Source organism: Maylandia zebra, linkage group LG23 (genome assembly GCF_041146795.1).
Source record: "Maylandia zebra isolate NMK-2024a linkage group LG23, Mzebra_GT3a, whole genome shotgun sequence".
Classification (NCBI taxonomy): domain Eukaryota; kingdom Metazoa; phylum Chordata; class Actinopteri; order Cichliformes; family Cichlidae; genus Maylandia; species Maylandia zebra.
Window position 1 is genome coordinate 35,550,743 of NC_135188.1, and position 12,527 is coordinate 35,563,269.

The following is a 12,527-nucleotide window of genomic DNA, read 5'->3' on the forward strand; positions in this document are numbered from 1 at the left end:
TCACGGGTGGTGGTGCTTAATCTCAGCTGACGTCTTGAGTCAGAGGGCAAGAAGGAAGTGCTCTTGTGTGGTTGAGGGCAGTAGATGTGTGGCTAAAGCAGCGGCCTGAGGTGCCACTTCTGCTCCATAGAATAAAACATACTACAATGTCAGCGTGGTTATCAAACTGAATTAGTTTAAAAAACTTGTATTTGAAAAGATAGCGCTGAGTGCTGTTATGGGAGCTGCAGGACATACTCAGGAGCTTCAGCTATGCTAATGACAAAATCAGGATGCCTTTAACTCGGTTTTGACAATTCCCTGTTTCTAATTTCCCATCTTTAAGAAATTGATCAAAATGTCACTAAAATAACTACAGCAATCAACATGGTAAATGGACTTGCTCTTATATACTGCTTTCTGCTTAAAGACCTTCATACAACATGTCATTCATCCACTCACACACATTCATACAGGCACTTTTTTGACATCTAAATGCTTCCTCACATTCATTCCTTATCGAGTCGTGGTCAATCAACAGTATGTTGCACTCTTGTGTAATACTCACTCTGTGCCACAAGATGGTGTTGTGACCAAAGTTATTATAGTTAACTAAACCTGAACTAAAAATAGGAATTAAAAGCGTTTGAGTTAAGTAAAATAAAACTGTAAAATTAATTTTTTAACAATGTAAAGTGAACTTAAAATATTTTTGAACTTGGAGCACTGAAATCAAAACTTCTGGGGGGAAATAGCCTTAGTTTTAGCATCTGTTGGTTTGGTAGAAAATTGTACCACAAGTTGTCTGATCAGGGTGTAGATGTGGAGTCTTGCAATAAAAATCCAATCTGGAAATGAACTTAAAGCAAATTGAAAAAAGTCAAAACAAAGTAAAAGTAAATGCTAAAACATAACTCTGGGACTGAGCTGATGTAAGCTTTATTTAACCAGGCGAGTCATTAGGAGCAAACACTGATTTAGCACTGTCATCTTGCAAGAGGTAAAACCTGTATAAGGAAATGGGGGGTAGGACAATAAAAAGTAAAAAACATAAAAGAAAACATTTCAACACACCCACTAGTAAAATTAAAGCTTAGTTACAATGTTACATCCATTAAAAAAAAAAAAGAGCTTATTAAACGTACACCCTGGACAGATGCCAGGGTAACAGAGGGTAGCTACATTTTGCAGAAAGTGATTAAAGAAAGTAGCTTTTTGTTCACCGACTCCTAAAATCTTCCTGTCAGTACTTTAAATCTCCAAACAAAGCGTCCGATGCTGTTTTAAACAGCCAAGCTGTCGACTGTCGGCACTAAGTGAGAGTCCGTCATGCTATGGATGAGACGAGCGAGAAAATGAGCTGATCCCAGCTTGAGTCACATCTCCACAGTGTCCACAGGGAGCCCGCTTGTCAACAGGCTGCCTGGAGAGCAGGGCAGCAGGGACACCTGGGTGTGAGGGGTCCCGCTGTGGCTGATGGAGCCGTGGCGCTGGCTGCGTCTGGTGGGCAGGTGCTGAGTCAGCCTCCATCTCCTCCACCGCCTTAGAAATTCATGCTGCACCTGAATACACACATGCACGTTGGTCCGCACGTTCCAAACTTTCCTCTGAATCTGTTTATTGTAAAAGCGGAAGACCTCTCACCTCTCCGTTCACAAAGCAGTAGAGGACAGCGACCACAAAGCCCTTCAAGAGACAAAAGTCAGCTGATCATGTGGTTACATTTGTCATTGAATTGAGTGAAATAGTCAGGGTATCACCTGGTTTACCTGAGTGGATGACAGAGCCAGCTCTACAAAGGTCCAGATCTTAAACATAGAGCTGCTGACTTCAACGGGCAAGAACACGAACAAGATGTAATGCACGCCGAACAGAGCAACCAGAAAAAACGTGGATTTGATCAGCCTCCTGGGTGAGGAGAAATACGCATTTTTGTTTAAGTGACAGTAAAAACAACCTATTAAAACTATTAAAAACTAACTTTTTAATAGTCAAAATATGTACTACATGCTATAGGTTTCCCTGGATACAGTCACCCATCTGTGTTTGGACTGCACAAGTGTCTGGATCTGTTCTTGTGGGATTGAGTTCAGTGTCCGGCTGGTCATTGGTTGTGGCTGCCTCTGGGACATTGACCCAGCCTGTCCCAGGCTCATGTTCAGTAGCAAACATACCAGGACTAATTGCTAGCTAAGGAAGTGTCTGGATGTGCTCTGAGTCCTGATCCAGAAAGGCCTACTTTGCTCTGGCAGCGTGGAGATGGGCGTTGTTGTGCTGAAACACGAGAACAAGGAGGGGAAGGGGTAGTGCTGCATCTCTACTCCACAGTTTGTCTGTGTCCTCTCTTCCTCCCCTCAACCCCAGATGATGGCAGATGGCTGCTTCTCCCTGTGCCTAGTTCTGCTGGCAGTTTCTTCCTGTTAAAAGGTAGTTTTTCTTCCCAATTTCGCCAAGCACTTGCTCATAGAGCACTGTGTGATTAGCCTTAAAGGTACTTTTTGTAACGACCCTCCACAAACTGGAACACTCAAAATGTTTAACAGGGGGCAGCAGTTTCATTGTTAAGTCTATGGAAATGTTTTTGGATGTGCATTGCTGTGTAACTTTTTTCTTTTTAGCCCTACCACTATTCCTCAGGAGGAATCACATTTAAGAGTCTCTTAGATGTATGAAACATAAGGCCGAGGAGGCTAAAATTGGCCAAGCAAAGACTCCAGTCCTGACCAAAGACTCCAGTCCTGACCACAGCTTATATTATATATATATATATATATATATATATATATATATATATATATATATATATATATATAAAAAACACCCAGCACGCCCCTGCGGGCGGTTTATCCTTCAAGCTCGGGTCCTCTACCAGAGGCCTGGGAGCTTGAGGGTCCTGCGCAGTATCTTAGCTGTTCCCAGGACTGCGCTCTTCTGGACAGAGATCTCCGATGTTGTTCCCGGGATCTGCTGGAGCCACTCGCCTAGCTTGGGAGTCACCGCACCTAGTGCTCCGATTACCACGGGGACCACCGTTACCTTCACCCTCCACATCCTCTCGAGCTCTTCTCTGAGCCCTTGGTATTTCTCCAGCTTCTCGTGTTCCTTCTTCCTGATATTGCTGTCATTCGGAACCGCTACATCGATCACTACGGCCGTCTTCTTCTGTTTGTCTACCACCACTATGTCCGGTTGGTTAGCCACCACCATTTTGTCCGTCTGTATCTGGAAGTCCCACAGGATCTTAGCTCGGTCATTCTCCACCACCCTTGGGGGCATCTCCCATTTTGACCTCGGGACTTCTAGGTTATACTCGGCACAGATGTTCCTGTACACTATGCCGGCCACTTGGTTATGGCGTTCCATGTATGCCTTGCCTGCTAGCATCTTGCACCCTGCTGTTATGTGCTGGATTGTCTCTGGGGCATCTTTACACAGCCTGCACCTGGGGTCTTGCCTGGTGTGATAGACCCCAGCCTCTATGGATCTTGTACTCAGAGCTTGTTCTTGTGCTGCCATGATTAGTGCCTCTGTGCTGTCTTTCAGTCCAGCTTTGTCCAGCCACTGGTAGGATTTCTGGATATCAGCCACCTCCTCTATCTGCCGGTGGTACATACCATGCAGGGGCCTGTCCTTCCATGATGGTTCCTCGTTTCCCTCCTCTTTCTTGGGTTTCTGCTGCCTGAGGTATTCACTGAGCACTCGGTCAGTTGGGGCCATCTTCCCAATGTATTCTTGGATGTTCGTTGTCTCATCCTGGACTGTGGTGCTGACACTCACCAGTCCCCGGCCCCCTTCCTTCCGCTTAGCGTACAGCCTCAGGGTGCTGGACTTGGGGTGAAACCCTCCATGCATGGTAAGGAGCTTTCTTGTCTTTATGTCAGTGGCTTCTATCTCCTCCTTTGGCCAGCCTATTACCCCAGCAGGGTACCTGATCACGGGCAGGGCGTACGTGTTGATGGCCCGGATCTTGTTCTTACCATTCAGCTGACTCCTCAGGACTTGCCTGATCCTCTGCAGGTACTTGGTGGTTGCAGCCTTTCTAGCGGCCTCTTCATGGTTCCCATTTGCCTGCGGGATCCCCAGGTACTTGTAACTGTCCTCTATGTCCTCTATGTCTGCAATGTTGCCTCCTGGTAGTTCAATCCCCTCAGTTCTGACTACCTTCCCTCTCTTTGATACCATCCGACTACACTTCTATACATATATATATATATATATATATATATATATATATATATATATATATATATATATATATATATATATATATATATATATATATATATATTAGGGGTGCAACAATCCACAAAATTCACGGTTCGGTTCGGTTCGATACTTTGGTGTCACGGTTCGATATTTTTTCGATACAAAAAAATGTTCATGCATTTTTAATTTGTCATTTATTAAAATTATAAATATATATTTTAACTCAAAAGTACAGTTTTTAAATTTAACCCTAACCCTTGTGCGTGTTTTTTATTTTGACAGCGAATGCGCACCTGCGGACCACTTATGTGCAGCCCTGGTTATTTAGCTCATCATATCGCAGCCACAGAAATTCTTTTGTCCATGAAACCATGAAGCTGCACTTTCTTTTTGCCTTATAGTCTGATTTGTCATAACTTCTCCGTTTTGTGGTAAGCTTTTCTTTTGGCTGTCACTTCTTCACCCTGACCTGTCTTATTTGGCTCAGCAGAACTGAAATGCTTTTACACACGCACTCACATAAGCTCAGCGATTCTCTGCGCGATCAACCTCTCACATGTGTAAGCTGCGGGAGATTTCACTTGTCATGTTTGCATAGTAAGCTAACGATTAATAAGACGATGTCAGAGGAATTGGTGCACAAATTATCATCACTCACCAATCAGTGCTGTCGCTCTCTATACACAGTTCGCACGATTGCAAAGTGAAAGCAAAAAAACAAGCGCAAATTCAAACGCGACTTCAATATGTCACATATTGACAGTGGCTCACCGATGCCAATGACATAATTACCCAGCTACATTTCTGAAAGAATGCAAAAGCATTGACATATATTTTTCCTACAATAGCCCGACGGGCAGGGAAGAGAAAGATTTTGGTAGCCCGACTGAAAAAATCGCTAGCTCCAGGACGTCGGGCTAGCGATATTGCGAGCCCTGTATCTGATTGAGGAATCACTCATCTTTGGAAAAGAGAGTTTATTACAGAGAAATGGCTCTTTCCAAAATAAAAGCTATACTATCCGCTTCTTCTGGGCTATATTCTCAGCAGCATAAGGAGAATCATGTGCTAACAGCTGTCTAAATGACTCGGCTAAAGTTAGTAGCATGCTTGCTTTTTTTTGTCTGCTTCCACTTGTCTTTGCACTAGGATGATGTCGGCGTAAATGTGCAGTCATATTCGTTGTGTTCCCACTAGTGCTTTCAGGTTAATCTCGTTGAAATGACCTTAACGCCACAACACGGCAAATCTCCGTTAACGAGCTACTGCCGATCACTCCGTGCATGGGGCTAGACGGCCAACACGTTAACGAGCTAACTGCGCTAACACACTAGTTCACACTCATGTAATTGAGCATTGCATGGCACATCCAACATACTGTTTTACTTTAGTCCATGACTCGCTTACCTTCAGGGTCATACGTCACATGAAAGGGATAGCTCAGTAGGTAAAGTGGTCGCCCCATGATCAGAAGGTCGGCGGTTCGAATCCACTTAACGGCTACCCTGAGGTACCCCTGAGCAAGGTACCGTCCCTACACACTGCTCCCCGGGCGCCTGCTTAGTGGGCTGCCCACTGCTTCACTGAGTGAATGGGTCAAATGCAGAGAAAAAACAAGTAATTTCCCCATGGGGATCAATAAAGTATCCATTATTATTATTATTATTATTAAAACCAAAATAATTCCAAACGCCAGATCTGAATGAGGTTCAATTTGCCTGTTGCAAGTAGAGCTTAACTTCTGTCTCGCTAGCTTGCCCTGCGCTCTTCCTTCTGACTATGCTGTCTGTGTTGAGCGCTCAGTGGATCTGCGCTCGACAGTGCAGCCTAGGCGGAGTAGTCGAACACAGATTCACTGAGCGCTCAACACAGACAGCATCGTCAGAAGGAAAATTGATAAAAGAAATTACAAATGTTGTATTGTTCGATACATATGCGTACCGAACCGAAAGCACTGTATCGAACGGTTCAATATCGATACGAATATCGTTGCACCCCTAATATATATATATATGGCCCCAACTGACCGAGTGCTCAGTGAATACCTCAGGCAGCAGAAACCCAAGAAAGAGGAGGGAGACGAGGAACCATCATGGAAGGACAGGCCCCTGCACGGAGATCTCTGTCCAGAAGAGCGCAGTCCTGGGAACAGCTAAGATACTGCGCAGGACCCTCAAGCTCCCAGGCCTCTGGTAGAGGACCCGAGCTTGAAGCATAAACCGCCCGCAGTAAAATATATATATACATATATATTTTACTGTTGATGTATATTCAGAATGATATGTTTTTTAAACCCCAGACACCTTAGGGGGACTTATTATGCTGAATATGTTAATCTACATCAAGGGTGTCAAACATAAGGCCTGGGGCCAGAAACAGCCTGGCAAAGGCTCCAATCAGGCCTGCTGGACAGCTTTGAAAAATATGATTGAAGGCATACAATTTTAGACTTTTAACTGTATTTTTTGATGATGACTGATAAAGACCTCCCCCATCGTCATCCGTTATACACCAACATGATTACGTAACAGACATAACATGTTTTTTTACAATGGGTCCACTGTTTAAAAAAAGCATTTTCTGTGAATTAACAAAAACTTCCACTTTTATACTTACAGGGCAGTCTTTGTGGCCAATGAGCTGCCAGAAAATTTTCTGTAATTTTACATATTTATTCCTTACATTTTAAGCCCAAAGAACCGTGCTGACAGATTTCTTTTGTTTGCAAAGCATGCAGAGCATGCAGACACACTTCTTTTTCTTATATTGAAATATTTCAGGATTTAAACGTGTAGGTAAAGTTCTTTGCACTTACAGAACAGGGAGTTTCACAGGTTAAACCATGCAAAATGAGTTTGACATCCCTGACTTGCCTGGCTGAATAGAGTTTGCATTGACTTGCCGCATGTTATGTCACAGAGCAGTGTGACTGAGCTCTAGTTAAACTTCAGTTGATAACTCTTCAACACAATGAAACTGTTGTTTTATCACATTCTATTGACAGCTATATATTTTAGGGTTTTAAACTCTTTTTGAACTTGTGAATTTACAAATTTACCTTTAGGTGAACATATTAGTATAAGTATAGGTCCATCAGTATGAATATATCATAGAAGTATAACAGCAAACATTACCCTGTATGCACTACTCACTTATACTGGCTTAATTCGTTTCTCTGTGCATCTGGCATTCTGAGTTTGCTCACCAGTATCCTCAAAATCCCCATGAAAAAGATGAGGTTCATCTGAAATGATAAAAGCAGTGCAAATGATTGTTTCTCCTTCTGTGCTTCTAGTCCCTTCTCAGGTAGACATTGCGTCAGAGTTGTCCGCCATATTGGACATGATACAATCAATGATTTCTAGAAAAAAATGCGTATTTTCCTGGGTGGCAGTGGTTCATGGAGGTTGTGGGTTCTCGCTGGGTGAAATTGGATTCTAAGAAGGTGCTACTAAAAAAAACACTCCCAGTAATTGCTTTTGTTGCCACCAGTGTTGGGGAGTAATGGAATACATGTACCGCCGTTATGTATTTAAAATAGAAAATATGAGTAACTGTATTCCATTACAGTTACTGTTTAAAAAGGTGGTATTCAGAATACATTTACTTTGTTGAAATAAATAATAATGGCAGACATTTTCACTTCATGTGGTTAGCTAAATTGTTAGCTAAGTTAACTTGCTGTTAGCTTCAGATTTAGCTTACACATGATACGTACATCTGTCAATCTAAAAAGTATGTTCAAAATGTAGAATGTTTAAAAATAATCTTTCAAATAAGAATGAAATGTAAGTACAACAGAAAACCAAAGTTTTACAGATATAGTTAGAAGAACTGGCACTCGAAGTATCCACCAAATCCATTCATGCCTCCTGGTTTCCCAACATCTTTGAAAAGAGAATGAGAAAAAACTGTCAAATAATAATACATGACATGATAATATCACAACTGCAAGGCTGAGAGAAACAGACCTTACCCTTCATCTTCATAAAAATATTTTGCACACCCCCAGGAGATGATCACAATCAGTGGCAAACCTGTGTGATGAAATAAATCAGTGACTATAGATCTGAGGTTGAGTTTTAGGAAAGGAGACACCACAAGGTGAAGACAGTTCTTCCCACCCCAGCTGAGGACGATGTACCAGGCCAGATGTTTCTTCAGGGAGAAGAAGGAGCGGTTAACAAGGGTGTATAGGAAGTGGCCCTCCACCAGCAGCCAGCTGTAGTTTGCAAGGATGGAGTAGTTGGAAAACATCAGCACGACCTTACACGGCGCCTGCCCCACCACAATTACACAAAAGAACTTGAGTTAGGCTTATTGTTATTCCAAGTTATCAAAAATAGTTTTAGTTCTAGAACAAAACGACTCCGCTAAAATGATGCCTATGCTAGATTTCAGTGAGTCCATGCAGTTTACATCACAACCTCAGTACCAAAATAACGCCTGAAGATTTCTACTCGCTGCCAAAAGAGCATATTACTACATTCTTTCTTTTGCCTTTACTGCCAACATTTATGCTAAGCTAAGATAAGCCAAGAACTTCTTGGATCAGTTTAACTGAGAAGAAATGACAAAACAGTAACACATTTTTAATCCTATTAAGCCTCAGAACTTGGGTTTCATCAAACAATCGCTGGTCCATCGCTACCGGATAGTAGTCACAGTGATAAATCTCTTCATCTGTAAAGAGCAGAGCATCTCGGATGAAGATGAAGATGGCTCTCAGGCTGAAGGAAATGAACAGTTGAATGTGAATGTAGTTCCTGGTACAATGAAGTTTCCTGAAGGAATATAAACACGGACAATTCGAGGTTAGGAACTATTCATCATCTTTAAGCACAGGGTTGACAGTTATTCAGGCCAAGATGTTGCTCACCTAAACACACAGAATATGGTGATGGCAATGATGAGAGAGATGAGGGAAATTGTGTATCCAACTGTGTACATTGTCTTCACATAGGAGAAATACAAGTGGCTGTCTGAGGACTGAATCAAGAATAGACGATATTCAATTATTTTCCTAAGCAGCAGGATATGAGAATGCAGTATGATATAATATAATGACGGAAACTAAGAATACACTGATAATTTGTCTTATTTAACTGCATGTATTCTGTGCAAAGGTTCATGTCTTTATATTTGGCTAGTTAAATGGAAATAACCACAGTGATTTATTGAAATGTACTACAATGCACGGAAATGCAGTATGCAAGGCAAAAACTAATTATACGATTCTAGCGAGCTTGAAAGTCAAAATTTGATATGACCGCCATTATTCTTCAAAAGAACCTGAACTCTCTTAGGCAAGCTTTCTTGTAATTTCTTTAAGTGGTCAGATACTGTTCATCTACTGTAGGTACTTTTGTTTGTCTGATACTCCAGCCTTTTTTTATAGATTTAACACTCGAAGTGGGAATAAATGATGTGCTTCTGTGACAGACGGTAACAAAGTGTCTAAAGATACAATTTTAAATGGGTTCTTTGCTAAATTATTAGTTATGTGTAGACACAAAACTAGTTTATCCCTTGAGTTAGGTGGCTTTTTTATGTTTGAATAATTAATAAATCAGCATTCAGTGGTTTAAAATACAAAAACAAAAAGACATAATATCAAGGAGTCCATGAAAAGGCAGATTTACATGTTTGAGCAGAATTAGAAGTTAGCGGTAAATTAGCTAGCTAGAATGTACTGTAGCTAGCATTTCTAAATAAACCAAAAATGTACAGCAATGCTCTGACTTTGAACATAAGCAAAATGGAAAAGTAAAACTAAGTACTGTTTTAAGGGTCAGTTCATTTGGGCTAGTTGGCATTGGCAATGGCCTGCTATCATGAGCTAGCTTTAGACTATATCAGCATATTACCACAGGAGCAGCTGGGTTAGGTTCAGCGGTTAGCAAAGACAAACACCATCATATATCAGGAAGAAGACACTAAATATGGGTATCACCTTAGTCATGAGAATACCTGCATAACTCCATCCACAACACGAGCTTAGTCGTTAATGTTTGTGCATGGTCTCTATTAAAGTTGTGGCCCTCATGCTCATAAAAGTGTCGAAAATGACAATGAAGGAGCCTCATCCAAAGCAGTAAATGCGTGGGTCTGGAAGCAGAGCTGTTTATATCATCACTTAGCAAGTGAGATAAGCATTGGCTTTTAGAAGAGTTCCCATGAGGCACTGTTTTTTCCCTTCAGACTTGAGCCTATCTATCTATCTATCTATCTATCTATCTATCTATCTATCTATCTATCTATCTATCTATCTATCTATCTATCTATCTATCTATCTATCTATCTATCTATCTATCTATCTATCTATCTATCTAAACACCAACCTCTCCAAGAAATAAGAGACTTTCATTGAAAGAGTAGCCACAAGCATCTTCGTGTGGAATCAGCAGGTCTGTCCAGCCATTGTTTGTGCAGTTGCGATGCACTTTACCTGTAAAAAGCAATAAAATAACACTTGAGTTTTGTCTTGGTGTGCAAACTGCACTGCTATGTACACACACACACACACACACACACACACACACACACACATATATATATATATATATATATATATATATACGGCCATAGTGATCGATGTAACGGTTCCGAATGACACCAATATCAGGAAGAGGGAACACGAGAAGTTGGAGAAATACCAAGGGCTCAGAGAAGAGCTCGAGAGGATGTGGAGGGTGAAGGTAACGGTGGTCCCCGTGGTAATCAGAGCACTAGGTGTGGTGACTCCCAAGCTAGGCGAGTGGCTCCAGCAGATCCCGGGAACAACATCGGAGATCTCTGTCCAGAAAAGCGCAGTCCCGGGAACAGCTAAGATACTGTGCAGGACCCTCAAGCTCCCAGGCCTCTGGTAGAGGACCCGAGCTTGAAGGACAAACCGCCCGCAGGGGCGTGCTGGGTGTTTTTTTTATATATATATATATGTATGCTACTTTGGGAACCTGTGTGTACAAAGAAAGAAAAAAAAAGAACCTGACATCTGTGTTTATTGTATAATGGTAAATAATCTACCAAAAGAAATGCAGAACTTTTTATTTCCCTCTTCAGGCACTTCAGAATTTATCAAAGTTATCTCCCAGAGTAAACCTACCACTAAAATGTTACCCGGTGTCTTATGTACACATGTATTTTATGGCGTAGTGTTTGGATAGAGACCCTGAGAGGGAGTAGGTGTTTAATTTCCTTATGAAAACAAATTAGGTTACTGGCAAATATTTAACAGGTGCAATGTAGTATAAATAATAGGTGCAAGTGAGTGCTGGTGTGTGTGTGTTTGCATAGTACCTCCTGAATTAAAAAACTCTGGACAAGGTTGTGAAACAGTTTCCCCAAGAAAAGCCGGTGGCCAGCAGTTCAAGTCGTCCCACATTCCCTTGCAGTGCATGCTGTTATTTTCTTAGTAGATCAAAAACAAATATATATTTCAATTTTATAGTAGGTTTTGTTTCCATACAAACAATGGAGCCACATTTTAAAATGTGAAAAGCAATCCACTTCAGGATTAATATTTGTTGCAGTATGTTATGTAACCAGCAGGTGTCGATAAAATACCGTTAAGTTAAAAAAAAGTTTAAAAATGTCATTAATTTCAGATATGACTAGTATTCCCTCTTGGCACTTTCCACCAAGCAGCGGTCCTTGACATGTCACGACAGAGCGGAAAGAGACAATTTAGAAACCGTATTGACTTACCAGCTGTTTTGTGTGATGTTGAAAGTAGCAAATCTTTCATGCACTTTTCTTCCTCTCTCATAAGGCGAACATTAGGATGACAGACTGGTGACGATTTTGCCTGTTTTTAAGGAAAGATTACATCGGGCTCTGCTGATTTTTCATAGATTAAAAAAAAAAAACTAAACAAGCATGCCTCTTTTTTCTCACCTGTGGGAAAAGTAAAACCCAAATAAGTCCAAGTTTTATCATTAGGTCAAAAACTGTGATTTTCTCCATTAAAATGTGTACTTGCGTCCAAATCCCAGGGTGTTTAAATGATTAGAATGAAAAATTAGCATGGCTGCTATACAGCAAATGCGTGAAGTCGGAAAATCAAACATGCGCCTCTTTGGCTTGATAATCACGCAGGGTATGCCTCAGGACAGTGTGATAGGGGTTTTTATCAAGGTCGCGCTAATACAATGAAAACGTCCTTTACGACTTTCAAAGTGTTTATTTATTTACTGTTAAACGTAGTGATAGGACATCTGCGAATATATTTAGCAACATATCCATAGAAAATCTAAGTTTTAATTAATTTATATATATTGATTTACTGTGTAGTAAACGTATTCAAACAAATAACAACACGTAAGCTTGAAGCTTGACTTTTA

The 12,527-nt window shown here is 41.2% G+C and overlaps 1 protein-coding gene across 1 annotated transcript; it reads right to left on the reverse strand.

Annotated features, from left to right (window-relative positions):
- Positions 1–902: 902 nt before the first annotated feature.
- On the reverse strand, positions 903–12,261 carry LOC101486412 (secretin receptor). The gene is made up of 13 exons (XM_004552588.3): positions 12,082–12,261; positions 11,893–11,992; positions 11,485–11,595; positions 10,527–10,633; positions 9,065–9,174; positions 8,837–8,969; positions 8,310–8,463; positions 8,162–8,222; positions 8,003–8,072; positions 7,338–7,429; positions 1,749–1,887; positions 1,624–1,665; positions 903–1,541 (listed from the first exon to the last, which is right to left on the reverse strand). The coding sequence occupies exons 1-13, from the start codon at positions 12,148–12,150 to the stop codon at positions 1,356–1,358; spliced, it is 1,374 nt and encodes a 457-aa protein (XP_004552645.1). The 5' UTR covers positions 12,151–12,261; the 3' UTR covers positions 903–1,355.
- Positions 12,262–12,527: the final 266 nt, after the last annotated feature.

Bases quoted from the DNA above. Each gene is read 5' to 3' on its own strand.
- LOC101486412 (XM_004552588.3), bottom strand. From the start codon at position 12,150: ATGGAGAAAATCACAGTTTTTGACCTAATGATAAAACTTGGACTTATT. The intron at 8,073-8,161 runs GTAAGGTCTGTT...CTCTTTTCAAAG, and splicing joins TATTTTTATGAAGATGAAGG to ATGTTGGGAAACCAGGAGGC. The intron at 1,666-1,748 runs GTAAACCAGGTG...TGTCTCTTGAAG, and splicing joins TGGCTCTGTCATCCACTCAG to GGCTTTGTGGTCGCTGTCCT.